General features: G+C 41.0%; 1 protein-coding gene across 1 annotated transcript in view; it reads left to right on the top strand.

Annotated features, from left to right (window-relative positions):
* CUBN (cubilin) overlaps nucleotides 1-27,729 on the top strand; it is a 227,716-nt gene that overhangs the window by 63,730 nt on the left and 136,257 nt on the right. The window contains exon 28 of the mRNA XM_069458708.1: nucleotides 16,294-16,444. Within this exon, the coding sequence (XP_069314809.1) occupies nucleotides 16,294-16,444 (151 nt within the window). The remainder of the gene's footprint in view (nucleotides 1-16,293; nucleotides 16,445-27,729) is intronic.

Below are 27,729 nucleotides of genomic sequence, written 5' to 3'. Positions count from 1 at the left end.
AATATGGGAAATCAACCTTAAGGATTCTGTCTGTATTTTACAACTTGGTTTCAGTTTTTCAATTTTATTTTGAGTCTGAATCTCCATGTGGAAGAGATTTCACATAGGTTATTGAATATTCAAACGGAAGTGATGAATTTGGGAGAAATCAGCACAGAAATGTATAGAAATTCCAGGGCACGTGCTAAGTGAACAGGGAGCATGTGTGGTGAGAAGAGGCAGGAGAAATGCTAACGGGTTACCGTGTTGTGGAAGCCCAGGGAAGAGAGCCTAATAGAAGAGGGCGGTGGTCAGCGTGGTGAGATGCTGTGTTCCCAAGCAGTCAAGACAGGTCAGGGGTGAGAAGGGTCCCTTGGAGATCTGGTGACACTGGAGAGAACAGGGTTTGTGGGGTGGTGAGAGTAGGAGCCAGATTATAGTGTGAACAGGCATGAAGGGAAGAGCGTGAGTGTGGACTGAAGTCTAAGTCCATGAATTTGCAGTTCTCTGGAGCAACCCAGAGTAAGTCCTGGCCTCTGTTCTCCAGTCCTCATCCTTCCTTTCCCTATCAGGTCCTCATCTAGCAAGCGTCCATGGGACACATCCTTTGCGTGTTCTTTCGTATGTCAATGACACTTGAAATGTGGCTCCCAGAATGGGATGCAACAGCCCGACTAACCTGGCCTGGCTCAAGTGGGTTGGGACTCTGTTGTCCAGTTCATATACTTCTGGTATTTTAGGCTGAAGTTAAATGGGATTTATTGGTCGCCATGTCATAATGTTGACCTATATCAAGCCCTATAATCTCCAGGTCACTTTTGCATGAATTATTATAGCTTCACAGCCTTGGCTTATATAATTTTAAAAAATCTGAGCAGAGATATTCCTGGTAAATTATATTTAATTTTGTCTGAGAATTGCATCATATCATGAGCCCCCTAAATCCTCATTCATTGCTCTTCACAGCATTATTCATTTGTATATAGACTCATTGGCCATTAGCCTAATACTTCAAAAAATGATAAAAACATAAAACAAGATGGCACCTGTTTTACATGCTCTCGAATGATAGTTTCTTTTTGGTTAAAATGGATCTATTATTGCTCTAAGGCAAATTGATTGCTCTGTCCTAATTTTTTGGTCACTGGCACAGCCACAACCATTTCTTTGCTGGCCAGAATTAATCTAGAGTAGCATTTCTCTTCACTATTTCCTTTACTTTCTGAGAGAAGAGAGTATATAAAGAATTCAACAAATGCTACACTTTTTTCAGAATAAGACATGTAGTAGGTGTCCATATGGTTGAAATTGTCTTCCTGTTGCCGTCCCTGTCTATCTCTTTTTGCTGCATTAATGTTGATATATTTCCTTTGCAAAAGATTGCAGTCTCCGCTGAGAAGCTGATGGTGGTGGATAAGGTTCCTATAACTGGCTCTTACATCTGGCTGCATTCCAGAATCACTTGGAGATCTTGTTAGAAAAACATATTCCTAGACCCCACCCCAGACTTAATCAAAATCCCGAGGGTGCCAGGAATGCGAACCTTGCACATTCCTTAGTCAGCACTTGAGACCATCATTTGTAGCCCACGTCCACTGAGACAGCCCATTTTATCCTTACTTCAAAGCTCCCTCCTGAGAAGTTACAAGTATTTTAATATCTATCTTCTATGTTTCTTTTCCACTAGGTCTTACTTTTCCATTTTAGCTGAATTATATGCTTTGTCTCACCAACAGTGTTACTTGCTGATACTGCTGATATTTTGTTTACCTCATTATGTAAAAAAATGTCAAACCTACTTTACAGTTTTGTATTGTGATTCTAAACTTTGTCCTTGCTTTTCTTATCAGGTACCTTCACCGTTATCATCTTCCATCACCTCCTTTCCTTCCCTCCTCTCCCGTCTTCTTTCCCACTCAAGCCAGTTTCAGGCCCTCTGGACTGTGTCTGCGCCTTCTGGCAAATGCATTTTCCTCTAGTCTTTATTAGGTGCATTTCATCTCTTGCCAAATCCTTGCTGATGTCATCCTGTTCGGCCCAGATGTTTATATCATCATTTGTTACACTTCCACGTCCTCCTTTCAGCTGCAAAATAATACGTTTCGAAGGTAAGAATGGATAAAAATCTTTCAGCCTGACATCCGTATTTTCTAAGTCTATAGCATGAGCAACACTTTCCATACCACGACCCTGAAACATCAGGCCCATATGATATTGTAGTTAGCCAGGGTAATACTAGCTGTTGTTATGGAGAACTCATAAATTTTCAGATGCTTCATGCAACACAAGTTTATTTCTCAATCACATTAGAGTCGAATGCAGGTGTTCTTGGCTTTTCGCTTGGTGATTCATGAACCCAGATGAAGGAGAAGTCGATTTGGGGAGAACCACATAGTTGTCTTGTCCATAAATACTGATAGATATTTCACAAATAGAGACCTATGTTCTAATAAATTTGGGAAATGCCAAACTAAACACAATTAAAAAGGGGTGGTTGTTTCATTTTGTGTTTGCTATGGCACTTCCTCAAGCCGTTGCTGTCCTAAATATGCATTCTTCATTCATTTATTCATTCATCCAATATGGAGAATATATTTTAGACACCCAGGCTGTGGAAGTATAACTGTTTAAGCCTAATAGATAGAACTGCTGCAGGGACAGCATCCAGGAGAGAGAGCAGGGCCCCTTGGGAAGGAAACACTGAGGGAGACACCAGAGGCGATGTTTCAAATAGATTATTAGAATTCTAATTAATTAGCATCTACTGGAAATTTGTATTCCATAGAACATTCTCAGGGAATCATTATTCTAGAGATATTTTCCAAATTTATTCCATTTTTATTCTTATGCAAATAAGCAAACTTTTAAGTTCATGAGATATGAGAGAGTTTTCCTTCACATTTCAGATGTTTACTTTGAGAATTACAATAATATTTGTAATTAATTAAATGCCTACTGTGCGCTAGGCACTACTGCAGACATGTTAGATATAATTGCCTATCCTCATGATAGTCCAGGAATTGAGTATTTTTGTGCTCATTTATTTAATACCAGGAGAACCGGGACTGAGATGGGGAGCTGTACTCACTCCAGGATCCCACTGCCAGAAAGTGATGGGCCCAGGTTCATGCTCAGGGCTGTGTAACCGGAGTGGGCTCTGGAGTCCGCCTGGGCTCAAAGCTGGGCCCCTCCTCACTAGCTGTGACCTTGGGCAAGCAATTTAACCTCTGGCTGCCTTGGTTTCCTCATGTGTAAATGGGGGGTAATAATGACACCTCCTCATAAACTTGTTATTAAAGTCAATAATTTAATCCACACACCTGGAAAATACTGAGTCCTCAAGAAATGCATGTTATCATTCCCCCACGCCCCTCCGGAGAGAGCATACCTCCTGCTTGGCCATTAAGATTCTTCCTCAGACATTTCAGGAAGTTGTTTCTCACCCTTACAACCACCTGCGTCTCTTGGAAACTCCATCTCCAATCTTCGAGCCCTGTCAATTAGGAGTGGTTTTTGCTCCCTGGCGACGTCTGTCTTCTTCCCCTGGGCAGAGCCTTGGTCTGCTCAGCAGCTCCCACAGTTCACAGGTTGTTCTTTCCCTTCCAAGTTCTCTCACTCAATGCATACACCTCCCAGAGGGCTTTGCCTTCCCTCTGTTCCCTCGGAATCTGTAAAGGCAAATTTCTTCTATGCTTATAAAGACCTCTGCATCCTCTCTAAGTGAAGTGGAAACAGATGCTGTGTTTGCAGCACTCATTGTTGCTGGTCACGTGATGGCATAACAGTGTCCATACAGGTCCCAAGAACAATTCCTCAGTTTCCAAATTTCTTGGTTTAAAGATAAACCACTGTCGTCTTCAGCTCCCCAGTGAAAGCAGCTCCAGACACTGAGCTTTGTGTTATTCTTGGGGGGAGTCCCTGGAATTAGAGCGGCTTAAACCAGCTCCCACTTGTCAGCTGCAGAAATTCAACAGTAGTCTGCTGGCTACTGTGGGATGCTAATATCAATAATGAAGATTTAGTAAGTTCTGCGGTGCTCACTGGCAAGAGAATGTCTTACAGGCTCCTGGGCTGCATCATAGAATGCACAGTCTGGCTCAGGAGTCTGTATCTGTGCAGTATAACCTCGTGCTTCAAAATGAAGATTCTGGAGCCACACGAGGTCGATTTAAACCCAAACTCCACCAAGTACCAGCCAGGTGACCTTGAGCAAGTTACATAGCTTCTTTGTGCCTCACTTTCCCTATCTGTAAGATGGGGTAACCGGAGCAAAGAAGTTGATGTACATAAAGAGCCAGAACAAAGTCTGGCCCATAGTAAACGCTTGTATAAATGTTCACTGTCGCTATTTGCACCTATTCTGATGTAAGAGAAGCACGTCCGTTAGGCATAGAGAAATTCACAAATACCATTCAGTTCTTTAGGCTGAGATATAACTAATGGTTCACTTTTTATGACACTTAATTTTCCTCTTGCTTTCTGCCTGCAGCCTGCTTGGGTAATGCATTTTGATTCTTCTCACAAAGGGTAAATGATAAATGATAAAACCAACATTTTAGTTCACTTATTTTACTAGAAGCTCCATTAAGAAATGTAGTGAAGAAAATGTTGATTTTATTGACTAACAGGAGTTTGGGGTACTATCCCTGTAATTTTAAAAATTGTTTTTGTTACTATTATTGCAGAGAACAAGAACATTTTCTGTATCCTTGAATTCAACAAGGGTTATTTTTTTTAAAAAATTACCAATGAAGGAAACAGGGAAAATTCCTCTAGAGCAGCTGATGCCTTTCAAAATATTGAATTACTAAACCTCCATATACTTTAGTTTCCAGAACTCTAAAATAGAGATAATATTACCTGCATTATATATAAAGCTGCTAGGAATTTTAACTTAGAATAATGCCCAGCACAGAGTAAGTGCTAGTAAATATTGCCTACTATTATTTTAGCAAAAATAATTGTAGGGATTATTTTTTGCTGTCTAAAGCATTTTGCAGTAAATAAAAAGCTATGGTTTCCAAAACAGCTTTCCCAATTATGATTAACTTTGATTGGCCCCATATGTTATGAAAACGGGGCTTCCTTCCCCTGCCTTCCCCTCTCCTACAAAAGCCACAGCGGATTTTTTATCTGAATCTAAGAAATGTAGTAGTTACAATCCTATCCGCCAGTTGGAGAAATGCAGAGAAGCAGATGAGATTTTGCGTGTTGGCAGCCATGGGTCTGAGCTGACTTTCATCACGATGGCTCCTCCTAAGACACTTCCTGGGCAGATGAGTCATGCTTCCTGGAACTGTCGGCCAGAGGAAGTTTGCTTCTAGGACTTTTGTATTTTGCTTAGAACTTGGAGATAAGCTATTACAATTCTGTGGACATGTGCTATTCAAAAATATGCACAAAGCCGCCAAGGCAGCTCTTGCCTTTAATCCTAGCACTATGAGAGGCCGAGGCGGGAGGATCGCTTGAGCTCAGGAGTTCGAGACCAACCTGAGCAAGAGTGAGACCCCATTTCTACTAAAAATAGAAAAATTAGGGTGGCATGGTGGCATGTGCCTGTAGTCCCAGGCAAGAGGATAGCTTGAGCCCAGGAGTTTGAGGTTGCAGTGAGCTACAATGATGCCACAGAGTGGGACTCTGTCTTAAAAAAAAGAAAAAGAAAAAAAAATATATATATATGTATGCACAAAAGTGGCAACAGCATACCAAACAATTTGATTTATGTCTTGATATGAATCTAACACTGTATTAAGTGTGATACAGATTCAAAAGAAGTTTAGAATGCAGTGTATTCATTAGTTACTAAGCCAAACACTTTGTAGTGTCATTGAGTTTAGCAAGAGGCATTTTATAAGAAATGTTGGCTTTAAGATTGCCTGAGTAAAGTGTGATTTTTTTTTCACATTATAAAATAATTTTAAAAAGAATGTTCATTTCAGTGTGATCAAAATCCCTTTCCTCAAAAAGAAATGCTCATCTTTTCTGCCCATCCCTTGCAATAAAGAACTTTCACGTGATTGCATTAATTTGCGGCAGTTAATGAAGCAAACACTCCAGCCTTCAAAAGAGAGCCTTTGCTCTCAGATTCAAAAGAAACTCTGAGTTTCCTCTCACAATATTCTCTCAAACATGAAGGACAGAATCGGGATGAATAATCATCAAACCTATAATAATTTCCAAACTACTCTCAAGCCAGTAGAAATTCCATTAGATGCTCAGAACTTGAATTTTTCTTTTTTTTTTTTTTTGATCTTGGCTATTTCTTTTTTTTTTTCTTTAATTAATTAATAAAATTTAATTTTACAGAATCAAAGAGTCTAACAGTATATCTTGTTAGATACAGTATGTCCTCATAATGTATACATTATTTCTTGTACAATGATATGAAATAATATGGGAAATATTCATGATAAATTATTAAGTGATCAATGCAAGTTAAAAACAACAGTTTCATATTTTTTTCCCCACCCCCCCTTTCCCGAGTCAGCATCTTCAAGTGTTACCACTCCCCAAACGGTGCGCAATGCACTCATTGTGTAGGCATACCCCCTTCCCCTCCCCCACCCCCACCTCAGTCTGATGTCCAATTGGTGTCGTTCCCAGATTTGTATTTAGGTGATGATCAGGGAAACCAATTTTCTGGTGAGTACATGTGATGCTTGTTTTTCCATTCTTGGGATACTTCACTTAATATAATGGGTTCCAACTCTCTCCAGGAGAACCATAGAGATGTCGTATCTTCATCATTCCTTATAGCTGAGTAATATTCCATGGTATACATATACCACAGCTTACTAATCCAATCATGTGTTGATGGGCATTTGGGTTGTTTCCACAACTTTGCTATTGTGAATTGTGCTGCTATAAACATTCGGGTACATGTGTCTTTGTTACAGAATGACCTTTTTTCCTTTGGGTATATGCCCAGTAATGGGATTGCTGGGTCAAATGGCAGGTCTACTTGAATCTGTTTAAGATACCTCCATAATGCTTTCCACAGGGGTTGCACTAGTTTGCAGTCCCACCAGCAGTGTATGAGTGTTCCTGTCTCTCCACACCCACGCCAACATGTGTTGTTTTGGGTTTTTTTGATAAAGGCCATTCTCATTGGGGTTAAGTGATATCTCATTGTGGTTTTGATTTGCATTTCCCTGATGATTAGAGATGTTGAACACTTTTTCATATGTTTGTTAGCCATTTTTATATCTTCTTTTGAAAAATTTCTATTCATGTCCTTTGCCCACTTTTTGATAGCGTTGCTTGATTTTTTCTTGCTGATTTTCCTGAGTTCTAAATAGATTCTTGTTATCAGTCCTTTATCTGATGTGTAGTATGCAAAAATTTTTTCCCATTCTGTAGGTGGTCTGTTTATTCTCGTGACTGTTTCTTTGGCTGTGCAGAAGCTTTTTAATTTAATCATGTCCCATTCATTTATTTTTGTTGCTGCTGTGATTGCCTTGGGGGTCTTCTTCATAAATTCTTTGCCTAGGCCAATGTCTGTAAGAGTCTTTCCTACATTTTCTTCTAGAATTCTGATTGTATCATGCCTAAGGTTTAAGTCTGTTATCCACCGTGATTTGATTTTTGTGAGAGGTGAAAGCTGTGGGTCCTGTTTCAGTCTTCTACAAGTGGCTAACCAATTCTCCCAGCACCATTTATTGAATAGGGATTCTTGTCCCCAGAGTATATTCTTTCCCGCTTTGTCAAAAATTAGGTGACTATATGAGGATGGTTCTATATTTGGATTTTCTGTTGTGTTCCACTGGTCTGTGTCCCTGCACTTGTGCCAATACCAGGCTAGAACTTGAATTTTTCTATGCACACTTCCTTTCCTGGTTGTCCTCACGTCGCTGTGCTGCTCAGACGGGCAGGGAACGCAGGGAAGGCACCTTCCACCACCTAGCAGGCACTGCTCTGAATGAGAATGCATTGATCAGGAAGCTCAATTTTAAAGATTGGTCATCATAGTTGTGGATTTCAGTTAATAATATTGAGTTTCTACGTTTTAGAATGGGAAAGATTTTCAATTATAACATTTTAGGTTTTTTTTTGAAGGACATCTTTCCCCTTCAGTTCTTACGCTGACTGTGTTTAACAGGCTCTGCCTTCCCGCCCTAGCTGACTCAGGGGAGCTTGGATGACAGCACTGTGAGTTTTTCCAGCTCGAAGTTCTATGATTTCGTGTTGTTCCGTGAACCAGGTTCTTCCCTATTCCCACGACTATCTGCAGCAGACGGTGAGGCTTTTAGAAAGCATAATAATAATAGTAAATGTTTAGCATTTCACTGTAGCAGGACAATTGGCAGAAGGAAAGCTGAGATGCATGGAATTGAATGTTCCTGTGCACACAGGAGGGTATTCTTGGCTTTCGATGCATTTCACCGACCACTAGGGAGAGAATTAGGCTATTGCTCCATCAGTGACTATTGAAATTTATGTTTATAAGAAGGCTTCAGTCCCTCAATATCTGAAAGAATGATTTTTTAATAAGGTCTAATTAATAATAAAAACCTAGTTGTGATAAAAAGGAAGGATTACAGACAAAATATGATTTTAAATTAATGCTGGAGCCAATTACTTATATAATAACAATTCAGTGGACTAATTTTTATGTATAATTTTGAGATACAGAAAAAAAGATTATGAAGACAGACAGTAGTATATTTTTAGTAGGCCAGCTGGGCATTTGACAACTTCCTTTGTGATCTGATAAATTTATTTATTTATTTATTTATTTTATTTTTTGAGACAGAGTTTTGCTCTGTTGCCCGGCTAGAGTGCCGTGGTATCAGCCCAGCTTGACAAAGATCTATATTGGAAATATAGATATGCATTGGTAATGTTTTTCCAATTTCAGAATTCCATACCCTTTGTCAATAGGTCCCCAAGATACTGATTTAAAAATAAATTTATCAGGCCAGGTGTGGTGGCATATGCCTGTAATCCTAGCACTCTGGGAGGCCAGGGTGGGAGAATTGCTTCAGCGCAGGAGTTGGAGACCAGCCTGAGTAAGAGCAAGACCCCATCTTTACTAAAAATAGAAAAACTTAGCCTGCAGTGGCGGTGTGTGCCTGTAGCCCCAGCTACTCAGAAGGCTGAAGCAAAAAAAATAGCTTGAGCTCAGGAGTTGGAGATTGCTGTGAGCTGGGCTGATACCACGGCACTCTAGCCGGGCAACAGAGCAAAACTCTGTCTCAAAAAATAAAATAAATAAATAAATAAATAAATTTATCAGATCACAAAGGAATTCATAGTCATTGCAGGAAATTGGAAAAATATATTAATAGAAAAACCTAGATTTAAAAAAACCTAAATTATACCACTCTAATAATATTGATTTCCTGTCATCTCTCCTTGTACATTTATTTTATTTTGATATTCAAAGAGTATTCTCTACCTGCTATCCTGTAGTAATTCTTTTTCACCTAACAATAGCTTGCGAATGTTTCCCCATGTTATTATGCCAAGTCATTTTCCACATTGCACAGTTGAGCCACCAATCCCTGTTGTGGAGCATTTACACTGTTTTCAAATTGTCACCATTATAAATAATTCTGAGATAAACATCTTTGTAGTTAAATGTTTTCCCACATCCACGATTAGACAATGATTTAAGAAACAAAAGGACCCCAATCAGCCTGTGTGGCTTCCACTAGAAGTAGTATGTGGAAAGCAGAAATAGCCATGCAAATGCGCTAGTAAGTGTGGACAGCAAGTAGCCACCCATGGAAAGAAGACTGTACGGTCTGTGTTTGAGACAGACCACGATTTCGGAGTGACACAAAATAACTCAGAATGTGGTCTTTCGATAGATTTTTTGCAGTCATGCAAAGCCCAGCATTCTGAGTAATTGCTAATTTTAGCTGGATATTTCATATTTCCTGCCCCACCCTGTCAGCACATGGCAGTGTGGCTTTTCCTGTGCCTGTGTCGGGGAGCGTGTTGTGCGTAGCCCTGTGTCCAGTGGAGGGGACGGAGCCACCCGAGGACCATCCTGGAGCTGTTTGGGGGCCTACCACACTCTGCCTACCAGCCTTCCTCTTTGACATTTGCCCAATTTATCCTCCACAATTTGGTTATGTATGTTCTTCCCTTACTGGGCTTTTCTTATCTCCAATGGCAGCCCCATACCTACTCTGTGATTCTTGCTTGGCAATTTTTACTGTTGTTATAGGAACATTTCAAAGCCCTTAAAATTTAAAATAAGCTATGAATTCTAAGTTTATCCAGGACATGTGTGTGCAAACTTCAGCAGCAACATTTTTTAACAGTCACTCTAATGAGGCCAGTCCGTAGATCCTGCTGGGGTTGTTTTTTGGGGTAGGGAATATCTGAGCAGGAGCTCCAGGAATTCCCCAGGGCCCACCCCTTTGGAGCTCCAGTGGCTAAGCACCTAGAGCTGCAGGGCGTGGGAGAGGAGCTACCACGGAACAAGCACTTCTCCCTTCAGCATGGACAGCCACTTTTCTTGCCAATAGACTCTGCTTTAGCCAGCTCACCATGGCAGCCTCGACAGCCTCTGGTTTCCTGTCTCTCTTTGCTGCCATCCCCTGCGTGATCCACCATCCTCCTGCAGACCCTACGCGCGCGCAACGCTTTGCACTGGGCTCTACATCTGGCCCTCAGTGTTGCCTTAGTCTCCATGTGGACCTGGGTTGTCATAGCAACATGCGGCAAGGAATGACCCTCCATCTCCTCGCTGGACTCACTGCTTCCCCGTCTGCCCTGCCAGTGATGATTTCTGTGACATGTTTTCCATGAGTCAGCTCCGGTTCTCTATCCTCATCATCTTTCTTTTCTCAAAGCTATTTTGGGGTGGTTTCTTTGGAAAACATATTGGTTCCCTTTGCTTCTGACCGAGAGTTAGAATAACATTTTGAGCACATTCTACATGCCAGGCTTCATAGTAAACCTATGACGTGGCTGTCTCATTTGCTATTTGCCACAACTTTATGAGATAGGTACCATGATGGTGACAGATTTATAGATGAAGAAATTTCAGCTTAGAGAAGCTCACTAATTTTCACAAGATTATGTTCTAAGCAAGTTTTAGAGCTGGATTATGAACCTGACTCTGACCACAATGACTATACTCTAATATGTCCCTGGAATAAAATTAAGTTACTTTCCACTTCCAAGTGAAATATAATCTTCTATTAGTGACACTGACTTCAAAAAGCCACTGTATGAACTTCTTGAACATAGTTCTCAGAAATTTAAATATCTTCTTTACATGGACTAGAAATTTTATTCTCCATGAAGAATAGAAGATTCTCTACTATACCCAAAATTCTCCCTCACAGCAGATGAATTATTTCAATTACATATTAAGCTCTAAAAAATAGAGTTTTCTTTGAAATTTTCAAAGATTTGTAATAGGAAATGGACCAAATTATTTTATAGACGTTTCTCCATATTTTAATGATATCCAGAAGTAACTCTTGAGTTACTGTCTCTATATGGACTATATTTAATTAATTCTTAAAATTAATTCTCCACTATAAAAAAAAAAAGAATTTTCTCCCAGAAAAATTCAAGGAACTAAGAAAACAATACTTAGGAAAAGTATGAATTAGATGCTAATCTAAAATAGAAAGGGCTGAGTTTTAGTTGTCACTTGCTGTGATTCTGAAATGGGTTTAAGAAAAGTAAGTGTACTGTACTAATTTGTAGTCCCCCCCCCAAAAAAAAAAACAAAAAAGAGGAGGAAAAAGAAAGAAAAAAAGAAAAGTTAGTATATATATCTTATGCTCATATATACAATTATAATTTTCATTCATTATAGTTACAAATTCAAAGTCATAAAACAATTTAGCAACAAAGAGACACTTGAAAAGCACATTTCTGTTCCTTAAGATCTCATAGTTCATAAGGTTGATTCCTACTATGGAAACAGGTTGAGGTACACATTTGCTGGGTTTGGGTCTCTGTTTACTTAGAACTTGCCTTCCAGTGATTGCTAAAGTACCTACAAAACCCTTAATCTTACAAAAATCAGACTATCTCTATCAGTGATTGACCACACTTTATGTGCCTCGGTTTATGTCTTCCACCTTGTGTGGGTCTTTCATGTTGAGAAGTACTCAATAGATCATTTCATGTTGCAATTGGAGTCTCAAGTCACTAATGGTTTAATAAACTATGTTTGTGCCAAATTTCAAGCCCACACAAAGGAAGTAGACAAAAGTTGGTAAGTGTGGCTTAGGCAAGAGATTTCCTTCCTCTTCGAGTGTCCCAAGAGTGGTTGAGATATTTCGGGGTGGGGTAGGGGTGGGGAGGACCTAAACCACAAAAATCCCAAATGAACAGTCTCCTTAAGAGAATAGCTGGAAAGATTCTACAAAAAGGAAGTTTTTGTAACGTACATATATCCATGTCTGAAGATGCATTTAATGACCAACTTGAAAAATGTAAGCATCATTACAGATATTTAAAAAAATACCTCTAAACACAGTTATAGAAATTCAATCTGCTTATTCAAGCTGAGAATCTCAATGTTTCCTCTCTTAGTTTCTACTAGCTTCCTTTCTACTAACGTAATTCGTACTTCAAAGATTGTTCGCAAAGATTATCCTCTTGCCTTCTCTGAAGGCAAGAGAAATTGTACTTTTACCAGGGCCAGCCGGCATGCTTGCCAGTAGTCGCAATGAGTCACAGCTGGAATGTCCTGTGGTTAACATTCTGCTCTGAAAACAGAATCAGGAGCAGCAAGGCACCCACTGGTTTCCATGGTAACCTGTATTTGTGTACTTTGAAAAATGACTGCTCCTTTTTGTGTGGTCAGTTTGCGCGGGAATGAATTGTAGAGGTGACATGAGCCATCTGTGTGAATATAAACAAAAAACCTGACTTAATTAAGGGTCAACTTTAAAAGGCCCTAAAATTGGAGGAATTGGATTTTTTCTGCCTTATGGAGGCATTGTTCTACATTCACTTATTCATTAATTTATTTGGCATCATATTTAAGCATTTTCATAAATGTCTATTTGATATTTATTTCAATACATTATTTCCTCCCCTGCAAAGGCAAAAGGAAACTGATTGTCATTCATCTGTGTTCCCCCACACCCACTGCCTTCCCCCCACCCCCAATTCTATTCACAATGTGTTGTTTAAGACCACTGAACGGCTGGGATTCAGGGGTCTCTTTCAGTGAAATAATCCGATCCGGAAGGAAGAAAAAAAAAAAATCCCCTCTGTGTCATGTGAAAATGTCACGTTTCTTAACCTTGCTGAGCTGGGAGGCAAAAAATACTATATTGTTCATGACCTTGTATAGAACCAATCCTCAACATGTTGCTACCTAGTATTTCATAAGATCTATCACGCTTAGGATGATTATGGCTATAGAGGACATCTTGCCTGACATTTTGTTGGATAAAAATGAAATAATTTAAGCTTTGGTCACTAAACTATCCTTTCAGGAAGACAGCAGAGCATTTTCTTGCTAATTATGCCTCTTCTTGGGAGCAGTATATTTGTTTTTGTATTAATTAGTTTCCAGCTGGACTTCATGCACTAGATTTATTAAAAACTCTGAAGCTGAGATGAACACCCTGCAGTGACGCGGTGATTTAGGAGCACACAGATTGCGCCTCCAGTTCACCCCTGAATCAGGGGCCGGGCTGAGAGCTGCAGTGAAGGGCTTTTGTTCACGTTCCTTTTTCTTTTTATGTTGTTTTCTTCTTTCTCTCATTCTCCTTCCAGCATTATGGCTTCTGTCAAATACGCAGAATATTAGAAACTTGATGATAAATACAAGCATTTGAAGCAGTAGTGTTTTTGTTAAAAAAAGGAAGCCAAAATGATAAGCTTGAAAAATAAACCCCATCTTTATTCATTTGCTTAAAATGCTTAGCGTTAGTACTTAAGGGTGAGTGATGTAATGCACTTCCCAGCTTGTCTTCTTCAATCTCTGCTGACCTTTGTTGAAATCTCACAAACATGTGTGTCTGAAGAGCAGCCAATCTGAGAACTCAATGAGACAGGTCAAGGTCTACAAATCTGTGATTTATTATGATCTTGAATGAGGGCCTGCCTGGTTCCCTCTTCTGCAGAGTGGCCAGAAAGGATCCAAACTTTTTATTGCCTAAAAGGAACACCCTGAAATTTAGAACTATATGACCCTACTACCTAACTGACTATACAGGGTTCTTATAATGATGCAGGTTAAGTCCTATTAACACAAATGAGGTTGTGGGGGAAATCACTGTGTGCATTTATTGCAGATGCTTTGGGAACCTGCCCTCATTAAAGCCCTGCTGTAGGCAGTGAGGGAAGGAAGTCTGTGCTCTAAGGGCAGGCTGGGAGATAAGACACGCATGCCTATAACTAGAATGTAAAGCGATGTGACCATTTCCACAAAAGAAGCACAATGAAAATCTAAGGGCTTCCGAAGGAAAACTAATTTATGCCTGACTGTAGGGATTAGAAAAGGCTCCATGGAGGTGCTTCGTAAAATTTGATTATAGAGTTTGCCACACTCAAATCAATGTTTCAAACAATATTTTATATCATAACATTTCAGTAAGTAAAAGTAATTTGGTCAGTTTATTGGATCCAGATTATGCATCTACCCACAGACATGTTTAAAGACACACACACTCACACACCCTCTTAAATATATGGACTCTCCAAGAGAATAATCAAGGAAGTCCATGGGTCTATCATCAGATATTTTCCCTTTTATTGTCATGGGCAGCTCATCCCAAGCATATCTGGACCAAAGCATTTAATGTGAACATCAAGAGAATTAAGAGAAAATATAATGGCCCAAGTCATGAGGAAGACAATCTTTTTGTCATTATCTTTCTCAAGTGAAGAGATATAGCAGAGAGGTTTTCTTTTTTTCTTTTTAATTTTTTTTAGTTTGGAGACATGTAGCTGATAAAATTATTAATGAGGCAGATTAAAGGTACAAACCTCGCACCCTCATTTCTCTCTGAGGATGTACTAATACCTCAGTGGAAAATAGGCAAAGACCTCAGCAGAAAAATTCCAAGAGAAAAATGTAAATGCCCAATAAACATTAAAAACAAAAACAAAACAACTTCAACCTCAAAGTAATCAAAATAACACAAAAAAATATAAAAAATAATTTTTCACTATCAGCACCAGTTTTAAAAATAATTCTAATCATAACCAACAAAGCTCCACTGAAAGAAACATCTTTGTAAACTGCTGGTGGGAGGGTAAATCAGTATAAACTTTCCGGTAAGAAATTTATTAATATTTTGGCCGGGCACAGTGGCTCATGCCTGTAATCCTAGCACCCTGGTAGGCTGAGGCAGGAGGATTGCTTGAGGTCGGGAGTTGGAGACCAGCCTGAGCAAGAGTGAGACCCTGTCTCTACTAAAAATAGAAAAATTAGCCTGGCACGGTGGTGCACGCCTGTAGTCCCAGCTACTGGGGAGGCTGAGGCAGGAGGATTGCTTGAGCCCAGGAGTTTAAGGTTGCTGTGAGCTAGGCTGACGCCATGGCATTCTAGCCCAGGTGACAGAGTGAGACTCTGTCTCAAAAAAAAAAAAAAAGAAAGAAAAGAAATTTATTAATATTTTATTGAAAGCCACAAGATTATACTCTTTGAGTCATTCTTTTTATAAGAATCTTTTTAAAGAAACATTTAAAGAAATATTTGTACTGGCAAAAAATTGGGAATATCTTAAATGAACATTGATAGAATTATAGTGTAGTCTATTAGCGGCATTTTTGCCAATATTTGTGCAGACTGTTTGGTGACATGCTTAGTGAAAAACAGGGAACACAATTAACTATGTAGTCCAAATTTATACACACATATGTACACACACACATATATGGAAATGAAAAAATATCAACAAGATAAATTTCTGGTATTAATATAATGTTATCTTTGATGGGATTAATCTTTGTATTTTCCTTTTTCATAGCTTTTTAAAGTGTCTGATTTTTTTTTACAGTGAGTGCTTACTTAGAAAATTATATAGCTGCTATTCATTGAGCATCTCTTATGTGTCAGCTGGTTGGTCGACCGTTTCCGTATTCTCTGCCTGGACTATACTTTGGTCTTGTTAGGTTGACATTAAGCCAAAACTGATAGTTGGATTTCTAAATTTATTGGGCTTAGGAATCAGATCCATCTCTAAAACCATCTCTATCCAATTATCTACTTTTAATCCTTATGTTGAGCCTCTTGTACTCAATCCACCTCCACAGATTTACCTCCAGCCTTTGAACCAAGGAGCAGACTTTGCTACGTGAGTAGACTTGGCTTTCTTTCCATCTGACAAACCATGTGAAGTGCTTCTCCATTGGGACGTTTCTCTTTGATTTCAGCTCTACGATGGAGCACGGCGGATGGGGCGCTACTGTGGAACGAGTCTGCCCCCTCCAGGGAGTACCACAGGCTCCCAGCTTCAAGTGCTGTTCCACACTGACTGGGTTGGCCACCAGGAGAAAGGGTTTCAGATGCTGTGGTTCATTCACGGTAAGCCTAGCGCTGATCTCAGTTGGCCTTGTAGTAGTTGTTTGACCAAGAATTGTTCACGTTCCAGTTCTATATTTGGAAATGACATCATGAACAAATGAAAGAACCTGGTAGTGATCTAATGCTAGGCTTTAGGAAGTTTCTTTCCTCAGACACTGGTGGAACTCAGAGAGTTAAATCTTGTTAGGGTTAAGAGCAGAAGTGAAGTCGAATTGAAAAGGATCTGGGCAACTGCTCACATAGGTGCAGCAATAAATTGCCTCAGAGAAAGGCGGGAGCAGGATGAAGTTCCCAGGGATGAAGACCTGAACTTGGGTTATAGCGAGCCAATTGCCAGGTGGGATGGGAGTCTCTCAGGTGCACAGGAACAGAATGAGACTTAAGGCTCACCTTGACAATAAGCAGAGAGAGACGGATACAGCTGGATGAGAAAGAATGAGAGTGAATCGGAGAGAAACCGGGGCAAGGGGAAAGGGAAGGGTTGGACCGAGAGGAGGAACAGGAGCCGAGAAGTTAAGCTGTGACACAGCAAGCCAGGGGCATGGGTTGTACTTGTCAAACAGGTAGGTGCACATCAGAGCCCACCTACAAATTGGTAGTTCAGGAACCAGGTAAAGATAATCATTCCTCTCAAGATGAAAAGTCTTTTTTAACAAGAGGTCTGGGACTTCTACAAGTGTCTCTGGGCCACAATTAGCAGGCCCCAGAGCAGTGGTTCTCAAAACGTGGCCCTCAGAGAGCCACACAGCATCACCTGGAACTTGTTAGACATGCAAATTCTTGGACCCCGTCCCAGGCCTACAGAATCATGAACTCTGAAGGTAGCCCAATAAACGGTGTTTCCAGTGGTGAGTAAAGTTGGAGAACCACTGTCCTGGAGTGATCCAGGTCACCGGATCCTGAAAAATGTAGTTCTTGGGGGTGTTATAGCAGCAGCTCTCAACTAAGCTGTTACAGGGCTCAGTGGTGTATCGCAATCAATTGGAAAGAGAAATGAGGTGTGATAGTCTACCAGGATCAAGCACAGACATTTAAGCTGTGGCCCTACTAATAAAATCAGGGGTGAGCCCAAGGCAAGCATACACAAATGTGTGCAGTGGTTGACTTTTGAGGGTTCTTCACATTACAATGCACTCACTATATGAGTCTCAGGGTTGCATGTAACTGAATAGTACTATTATATGCTTCAGAGTGCTAGATGTTCTGAGATTATGAACTGGGCACTGAGTGTATTTCTGTTAAAATATGTGCGTGGCTGTCAGTGTTTAAACATAGTCAGTGGTAATCCACAGAGCTACTTGTAGCTGAGAACATAGGTTATGAATTCCCAAAGTAAATGAGTATATGATAATTAAGCTTGTAGTAATCCTGGACCTCCCTCTTCATCAGTGAGTAGATTTAACCTAGGTCAACTTATTGATCCATTAATGAAGGTATTGGATTGATTCATCTCTACAGTGCAGTCCATCTGCAGTATTCTGTGATTCAGAAATGTCATGATTCTAAGTAAACTAGAGACAGAGTAAAATGACATAGAAGGGACAGGAGAATCCTGGGAAATGACTTAGATCTTTAAGAGCTCCAGAGCAGCGTTTGTCAGACATTCACGTGCACATGAATCACGGGGGAGCCGGTTACAGTGAAGCTGGGCTCTAGGGTAGGGCCTGTGAATCTGCATTTCTTAAAGCCCCCAGGTAGTTCAGATGGTGCCACTCTCTGGACCACACTTTGAGGAGCAAAGTGAGAGCAGGTGTTACGCCTGGAGAAATAAAATGGCAGATAGACGGCCTGCCTAGGGGACTGGAGAATCCTTCCGAGGTGCCCAAAGGGCACGTTGTACTACAAGTTTGCTTTCATGACACTCGGATACTACCTGGGTCCCTGCGATAGAGAACCATGCTGCTTCAGAGATCCAAAGAGTAGAAAACTTTCCCAGGGCCAGAAAGGTGGGAGCTAGGAAATGTTGACCAGGAGCCTCGGAAGTGGCCTCAGCCCTAGATGCACATTGGAATTGCCTGGGAGTTTAAAAAAGTGCCCATGCCTGGGTTCCAACCTCCCGAGATAGGATTAAGTTGGTCTGCAGTGGGACCTTGGCCTTGACCATTGCTTATTTTTCAACCCTGCCTAAATAATTAGTCCATGTGGTCAGGATGGAGAGTTATAGGAGCAGTGATTTTGCTGCATCTTTCTCCTCAAGGGGCTACTCCCTCCTCCAGGCTGTTCTTTTTTATTTTTATGTATTTATATATATTTTTTGAGACAAGTTCTTTATCTGTCTCCCTGGGTAGAGTGCAGTGGCATCTTCATAGCTCACTGCAGCCTCCAACTCCTGGGCTCAAGCGATCCTCCTGCCTCAGCCTCCTAAGTAGCAGGCACACGCCTTGATGCTTGGCTAATGTGGCTAATTTTTTCTGTTTTTAATAGAAAAGAGCGTGCTTAGGCCTCGCTCTTGCTCAGGCTGGTCTGGAACTCCCGAGCTCAAGGGGTCCTCCTGCCTCAGCCTCACAGAGTGCTGGGATTACAGACGTGAGCCACCTCGCCCGGCAGAGGCTATTCTAACCATACTGGCCCAAGGTCACCATAAGGAGCTTGACTGAGTGGTCATTATGGGCTACACCCAGATTACAGTATCACTGGGTTCTTCTAGGCAACATGCCGAATCTTCTGGTGAAAGCTCTGAGCTTTACTCTGGGAATTTTTTTTCTACCGGTTCTATTTGGAAAATGTCTTCTGGGAGAGTCAAAGACACCCTCTGTCTATTCTCTTTTCCTGTTTACTGTTTCAAAAACTTTCTCCCAGTTGCTAAAAACTTGCTAAGCTTGGAGCCAGAGTTGTGTAACAGAATTTTGCCAGCTGAGATCAGATTTGGAAAAAAAAATTTAACTTTGTGCCACCCACTATATGTAAATTACACTCGGTAAGAACCTTCTAGAAAGGGATTGTGAGTCATTTAAATTTGCACAAAATTAACTGACCATCATATTCTATAGTTGTGCAATGCCATGAGTATGTAGAGTTTGTGCTCTGCCTCTGAACTGTGTCTTTAGTTGAGACAGCCTGAGAAGGGGGCCAAGAGAGAGGACAGGATCTGGGAAGGGGGCACCCTCCACTATGGGAGAGGCCCCCCCTTTTTTATCCATTGGAGGGAATCGCCAGACATAAATCCTGATTTATCATTCCCACTCGTTTGTTCACTCTGCATATATTAAGGATCTCTTGTGCCAGGTACTGTGCAGGGGCTGGGGACACAAAGTGACACAGCTGCGGATATGGCTGCTGCTCTCACAGAGCTCGCAGGCCAGGTGAGAGACGCAGGCATCAACAGATAACTACACAAATAAACAGAAAATCAAAACTGTGGGAAGTACCAAGTAAGCATCTGACCTGGGCCAGGCAGGAGGTCAGGGAAGTCTTCCCTGCGAACAAGACCTTTGAACTAAAATCTGAAAAATAAGCAGGAGCTAACTAGGCAAACCGGAGAAGGAAACGGATTCCAGGTGGCAGAAAGATCCTGTGATGGGAAGAACCTGGAAAGTCTAGAGGGGCTGGAAATAGGTATATTATACACACACACACGCACACACACACACGTGCACACGCGAGTAGGGACCCGGCAGGCCACACCCTCTCTCTTCACATCACTCTTTCTTAGTTCAGAGAAATGAGTTTTGAGTAGGATCTTGCAGGACTGAAGCAACATGGCCAATTGTGGGCCTCAAAATACAAAACAAAATACAAAATAAATTTAAAAATTACTCTCAATGTTCAAGGGTAATAGTAATATTCTTAAATGCATTTGTGTGTGTGAGTGTGTGCAAAAAAAATTCAAAAAGATGGTCTCTGCATGGCCCCTCTAGGGGTCTCCTGAGGGTTGGGGCTGGGGGGCCGTTCAGGACACCCCGCCTGTCACTGGCCCTGGGGCTGCTGTCCCTGCCCTGGCCAGGGCAGGAGGCTCTAAATTCCTAGCCCTTTCCTTCAAATCACCTTCAGGCCCTTTCCCCTCCCACTCTTTTCCAAACTGCAATAAAAGCTCAAAAAATCTCTCCACAGAAGAGTTCAAAACCTGCAGCGACATCGCTTCCTGAGCACTGCTTCTGAGGAAGACTCCTTACACACCTCATTCACTTCCCCAGTTAATAAATAAACCTTTTTACAAAATGTGCTTCTTTGTGGATTGCGCAAATCTATTTGCTTTGAGAAAATGGACCTACAAAGGGGCTTCATCAGTGGGCCCATTTTGAAGGCGGCCCTGCAGACGTGAGAGGGAGCCACGCTGCAGGGCCTTTGTGCCCACCCTCAAAGAGGGTCCCACCCTGGAAATGAAGAAATGGCCACAGTTGCCCTGCCTCGCTAATCGGTTCACAGTATTCAGCATTGACAGCATTGTCCAGGGGCTGAATTCGGCCTTGGGGCCTCCGTCTGGGCTGCTGAAGGGCATACAGAACTTTCCGCAAGCTGTGTGAATAGCGGCCTCCCAGCCAGCTGCACACACCCCTCGGCTCCCCTGGTCCTGCTCCCAGGGGCCTTCTTTCCCTTGGTGATGGAATCCAGCGTGCAAACAAGGTAAAGGGGCTTTGTGAGCGGAAGACTGACATTTGCAAAGGGAGCGAACCCTTCAGCTGGGAGCCAGCAGGGGAAGGGCTGAGAGGCCTGTGATCAGGAGGTGATGTCATTCTGGAGTCCCACAAAGGAAAGTGTGGCCTTTTCTTTGTGGAGACAGATGACATCAGCCTCTCACATGGGGGCTGGATCCGTTTTTATCTTCCTTTTTAGCTATTAATGAGATTTCTCAAGCCTGGAGAGGTTTCAGAAATTGGTTTTGGGGAGAATATTTTAAATACAGTATCAAGATCCTCTATGACCGCTTGGTTTGAACATGAGCCAGTACCTCCTTGACTACCTGTGGGCATGAGGCACTGTCCCAAAGGGCTTTTTAAAAACATAATTTTATTTTTAGAGCACTGACAGAAAACTTCCATGAGGTCAGCAATGTTTCTCTTAAACCTTTCTCTTTCTCTCAAACGGTCTTTTGTTAGTCTTTGTTTGCCATGGGTCTTACAGGGGAACTCTTTCTAATGTGTAATTTTTATTTCTTTCGTGTCTTACAGTATGTGTGGTTGGGTTTCTGGGAGGTTCGCCCTTTGAAAACAAAGGTATTATATCTTTTGTAGTTCCGTTATCCATTGGTCAGATGCTGGTCATCGCCCTTAGGGTGTGAGGGTGGATAAACCGGGCTCTATGAGAAGACGTGCTGGGCTACGTGCTAAGAGCAGAAGCTCACAACTGTGAGTCACTTTATAGTGATTGCATACGACCTTTGCAAGCAGGGATTTATTGAGATCAAGTTTTCATTGTCATTCGTTCATCCCACCAACAGCACATGTTTATTCACCACCAGGCCCTGGGTTTGGTGTTTGAAATATAGAGAGTATTAGCCTGCTAGGGCTGCCATAAGAAAATGCCACAACAGATATTGACTGTCTTGCAGTTCTGGACATCCAAGACCAAGGTGTCAGCAGGGCTGGTTTCTCCTGAGGCCTCTCTCCTTGGCTTGCAGACGGCCGCCTTCTCGCCGTGTCACCACTGAGCCTTTTCTCTGCATGTGCATATCCTGTTATTTCTGTGCAGATTTCCTCCTTATAAGGACACTCATCAGATTGGATTAGGGTCCACTCTAACAGCCTCGTGTTAACCTAATCACCTCTATAAAGGCCCTGTCTCCAAATATAGACACTTTCTGAGGTCTAGGGGTCAGGACTTCAACATATGAATTTTGGCAGGGATACAGCTCACCCACAACAGAGAAGGAGATCACATCCTTGACCTCCGGGAGTTAGTCATCTGGCAGGGCAGACAAACAAACGAGAATAGAAATACATACATAATCCACGATGCTGTGGGAACGCAGATAAAGGTATGGAGGTCAGCCTGGGGGAGTTCCAAGGGCCCTCCAGGCAGCTTTGATACTTGAGCTGAGTTTTAAAGAATGAGCAAGAATTGATCAGACAAATATCTGGGAGAGGAAGGCATTTCTGAGGAGAAGCAGGGAGGTGTGAGAGTACAAAGGTTTTGCAAAGGGCAAGTATTTCAGCTAGAGCCTACATTCTCTGTTGGGGCAACATCACCACCAGGGAGGTGAAAATCGATGCTGGGGGCGGGGCATAAAAAAATCTTACTCTTTAATGTAGAAAGCACATAATATATAACAGAAATACAGTATACCTCTGGTATTAAATTTTCATGGGGGAGAATTTGGAAAAAAAGAATCTGAAAAGGCTCCTTGGGGGACTGATGAGGAATAAAAGGTTGAGAAACACTGAGCAAAAGGATAGAAGTTGAGCCAGGACAGGTTGTCAGAGACCAATTGATAAGAGAACTTGCAAGATTTGCAAGAACTTGGATTTCATCCTGCCACTGGGGAAAGACCACTGATGGATTTTTAAGCGGGAAATTTAGTGACGTGAACAGACATGCATTTTGGAATAATAACTCTGGGAAGACGATGGAGGGATGCCCAGGAAGGGGAAAGGGCTGAGAGACTGCATGACTCATTAGGGGCTATTGTAATAGAGCAGGGAGGAAGGAAATGAGTGGAGGGTGAGGGGATGTATTAATGAGATATTTAGATGGTGGAGTAGATGTGTGAGTCTGAGAGACAAAAGGAGGGTCACGGCTGGCTCCCACATTGCTAGCTTAGATGAGTTGGTGCGTGCTGGTACTATTATCCATAGATAGGGATCTTGGAAGAAGACCATGTTGGGATGGGATTTGAACATGCTGAATTTTGGGTGTCTGTGATATGCTCAAGGGATGTGTCCTTTAGGCAATTGCCTGTGTGGGGATGAACATTAGGTGAGGGCTTCGGGTAGAGAAAGAGACTTTGTAATGAATCACACTTTAGTGAATTTGGAGTTGTGAATATGATGAAATACATTGATACATCCAAAACTGTCCAAGATGTTTTAAGGCATGCAAAAGAAATGCCACATTAGTCTTTGTCTTCACGGTGTGCATAATCCAGTTAGGAAACAGAGTTGTAGGAAATTAACAGAAGTGCTAAACTGTGAGGTTCCTATTGCAAGGTGAGTAAAGAGGCTGTATGTCGTTGGGGAAGTCTCCATGGACTCGGAGATTTTAGAACTCTCAAAGAACGATCAGGACAAGAATTCATAGCTGGTATCTGGGTCAGCATGAGCAGAGAAAGAGGCAGCAATGAGCATGGTGTAATGAAGACAGTGGGATATAAGGCTACCTAGACCTCGGGGTTGAACTTAGTGTAGTAAGGAATAGAGAACCACTGTTGTTTTTAGAGCTGGGAGTGAGAAATGTCAGGGGAGGAGTGACAGTTGGAGAAGTCATAGATCACTGTGATAGAGGTGACCCCAAGGGACTGTTCTGGGTCATGGCTCCTGGCAGCTGGGGATTCAGGTCCTCAGAGTCAAGATGGCTAAAGATGGAGGGAGAGTAATGCTCTAATGGATCCTCAAGAAAGATACCTCTGTATCTATGTGGCCACTCATGTGGTAAATACTGGCACACAAAATATTAGGCCAGTTTCCACCTTGCCTCTTCCTAATAATTTCTTCAAAACTTATAACTTTGAAATGCAAAATCATCAATACATCAGGTTTTCATGTTTGAAAATGATTTTAGAACACTTTTTTATTATTGAGTGATCGCTGTCTTATTGTCTGTCCTGAGCCGTGCTTCCAATGGTGAAAAAATTCACAGCAATCTGGAGGTACGATATTTGCCATGAAAGTGATTTACGAATTGTAGTCAGCAGATATTCCAGGCCAGGCTCACAAGGCTGGGCTGTGAATCACACCGTCTGGTCCTAATCTCAGGCAGAGACCTTTCTCTCTGTTGGTGACTGAATTGCTTTCACAGTGTGGCTTCCTGCTAGGCTGTGATAGATAAATTGTCACAGAGCGAGAAATGGTAAAACACCCGCCCATCTGCCTTCAAAGTAACCTCCTTCATGATGAAGAAGAATGCATTCCTTATTCAGTAAGTCTGGAAACGACCTCTTGGTAAAGACACTAAAAACATGGAATCCCGTGGTTGTTTTATTATTACAGTGTGATATAAGATAAAGAAATCCTATTTAGTTAGGCTAGAAATTTAAGTTAAAAAGAAGCTTTTAAAAACCACTAGTTCTGTTTAAGTTAAAAATTGTTTCCTTAAATGCTGGCTAGACTTTCTCTCAAATTTATACATGCTATATCGCCCCCCCCCCCTGCTTATTAGGGTATTTCAGCCTATTTGATATTTTGGACTTTTGTCTTTGTGAGACACTTAAAATATTTTTAAGCATGGAGACTGGAAATGCATTTCATCTTAGTGTGGCGCCAAAGCACAGATTTCTGCGTTGTGGCACTGAATCTGATTTTTATTTATGACAAATTCTCACTTATTTCTTTTTTGCAAAGACATTGTTAATGGACAATGCTAATTTTAAAAAAAGTCTGTTTATAAATAACTCTTTCTAAAATTGGAACAATAATTTACTAAGCAAATCTTGCAGCTCTTTTTGCCTTGGCTTTGTAGCTTTTCTAGCCAGGTCCCAACCTATGGTTGTGCAGACCTTTCAGAATGAGACGAAAAGCTAAATCCTGACATTTTCCACCTCCTTGACGACAACAGTAAATACACATCCACACAGTTGACCTTCATTTAGTGTTGGCTCTGAGTCCCGTAACTAGCAGGGACCTTTTAGGCGTCTTGTTTCTCAATTCCCATGTCCCTACTGTTTGAAAAAGTTTGAATTCTATTTCCGCTGCCACTCTTTGCAACAGTCATAAAAAGAAAAAAATAACCCTCCAACAACCATGACCTTCCCAAATCATATATTGCACAATTTATAACAGTCCCTGAGATTTGGGCCAAAGGAAGGGCTTTCTCGAATCTTCTGTTTGTGTTCTAGTTCCCTAGCAACAACATCCCTGACAGAAATTGCACATACTTTCCAGGGGATTCCACACTTTTTCATACATGAAAAAAGAAACCGTGGACTTTTTTTTTTTTTTCAGTTTCAAAAATTGTAGCAGCCAAAAATGACTAAACCAACTCAGAACAAACACGATGTTCAGTGTAGAACATTAATTTTTGTCCCCAGAGGTTTCTCTTTTTGAGCATTTACTTAAATGTTGTCATATTTGTCTCAAACACTACCTGTCCCAGGACTTGTTTTGTGCAAATGCCACTGTGTCCTCAGAGCAACTAATGCCAGCCAACAGCACTATTGTCTCACAGACACAAAAGGAGTGTCTGGTGTAGAATAGTAACTGCATTTTATAAGAGTTAGTAGCATTTGATATTCTGTATACAAGTAATGACATTAATATACTTTGTCCCTGATTTTTTTTTCTCCTTCTAGTTAGACTACTCACAGGCTAAACAATACAGATTTTACCACCTAAATGTAATTTTATATTTATCTGAAGACATTAATTATGATAAAAATTAAACTATATTGTGATATAAAGAGTGAATGAAAATATAATTAAATGCTTAGTGCATTCATTTAACTGACATCTCATTTATTATTTTTGTTGTGATGTTGTCATTTTAGAAATTGACTCTTCCTCTGTGCTGGGTGCTTTAAAATCACTATCTTATGTCTCCTCCCAATAATTCTTCTAAATAAGCATCATTATCCCCATATAATGAATGAGAAAACTGAGGAAAGAGTCTTAGAGAAGTTAAGTCATTTGCCCAAACCCACAAGTCCAGTAAATCAGGACACAAAACCAATGAGTGGTGCCAAACTCCAAAGCCTGTGCTTTAAGTACCTCCCCTGTGCCAAAAAGCAAATAATTTTCCCCCACAACTTTTCATTGCAAGAAAGATTACATGCTTTTGCAACTCAAAGGTCAGACCTTATGGTAGGTTATTTTATAACTAAATAGTAATAAATATTTTTAAAGAGATTTGCACAGACTTTCCCAAGTAAATAATGTTCTGGTTCCAAAGGGCCCCCATTAAATCACACAATTTATTCTTTCTTTGGGTTCAAGTAGCAATAATATGTGGGAGTTGGAGGAGGAGCACCTTGCTTGGCAAAAGGCAAGTTCAAAATAGCTGATGTTATTTGTCAATCCTTTAACACAACGTCTCTTTATAAAGTGCTCTTCTTGTGGAGTTGCTACATGTGGTTGATGGAATAGACTGATCTGGGAGAAACCACAGAGATCATCTAGCCTGTTATCAAGGTTTATTTACGCAAACTCGCTCACAAGAGGGAGAAGTTACATTAAAGTGAGGAGTGAAGGGTCGCTGCTCCCAAAACAGGTTGAGTTGACTGCAGATAGACCATGGAGATGGAGTGGGGCACGTGAGGATTTGGTTAATTGGGTTGTTTTGCTTCCCTTCCCCTAAGCTAAGGACCTAGGCTGGCGGCCTGCAGCCCTGGATGTTAAAAATCACAGAAAACAATCTCGAGGTTCAGGTTTGAACAGAGTGGAGGGTCAGAGCACACATTTGTCCATTGGCCAGGGTGGGGTACGCTCCCTGTGGAGGAAAGGTTAGAGGCTGGGGAAGGTGAGGGAAGGAATTAGGGTGAGGCGAGCCACGCAGAGCCCTGGAAATTTGCTGAGCTTTTCCCTGCAAGAGCTCTGTGGGCCAAAATAATGAAATTGAAAGAACACAGGTTTAGAATAAATACTTCTAAATAGAAGCATAAGTGTTAAACTTGGAAATCGCATAATGAGAACACGTTTCCTCTATCTTATCATGTTTGGGGGGGATTTCATAAAGTAGCTCTTAGTAGACTTAGGCATGACTACTTATTTGGGGGAAAATTAGTGCAGTTGCCTTGGTCTCCTTTTTTCCTTTGGCATAAATTTTTATACTACATTTTGTTTAGAAGTCTTCAATAATTTCAAAAATATCTAAGTAGAGAGAGGGAGATTGGTTGATTGATTAATTTATCCTGAAAAACTGTAAGCAAGGAATTTCTACTGGGAAACCATTTTTTAATTTGGTTGGAATGAATAGGTTAGAAGGAAACAGTTAATCAAAATGAAAAGATGACAAGATTGGCTATAACTTCTCTGGGTTGAAATGGAAGGTTTTATCCTTTCATATACAGGTAATTAAATTTATATTATGTGAAAATTTCTAAAATATGGCAACATTGGATTTATTTCTCTTTAAAGGTGTACTAAGGTGAAGCACTTCAAACTTTGGATGTAGGGCATCTCAGATAGTCAGACGGCTATGATAATCTTAGTTGTGAATATTTATATGACATCTTCTATTTAATTTAAAAATCATTTTATAGC

This window comes from Eulemur rufifrons, chromosome 25 (assembly GCF_041146395.1).
Source record: "Eulemur rufifrons isolate Redbay chromosome 25, OSU_ERuf_1, whole genome shotgun sequence".
Classification (NCBI taxonomy): domain Eukaryota; kingdom Metazoa; phylum Chordata; class Mammalia; order Primates; family Lemuridae; genus Eulemur; species Eulemur rufifrons.
Note: the sequence above shows the minus strand (reverse complement) of the source record. Positions and strands in the feature narration are given on the sequence as shown.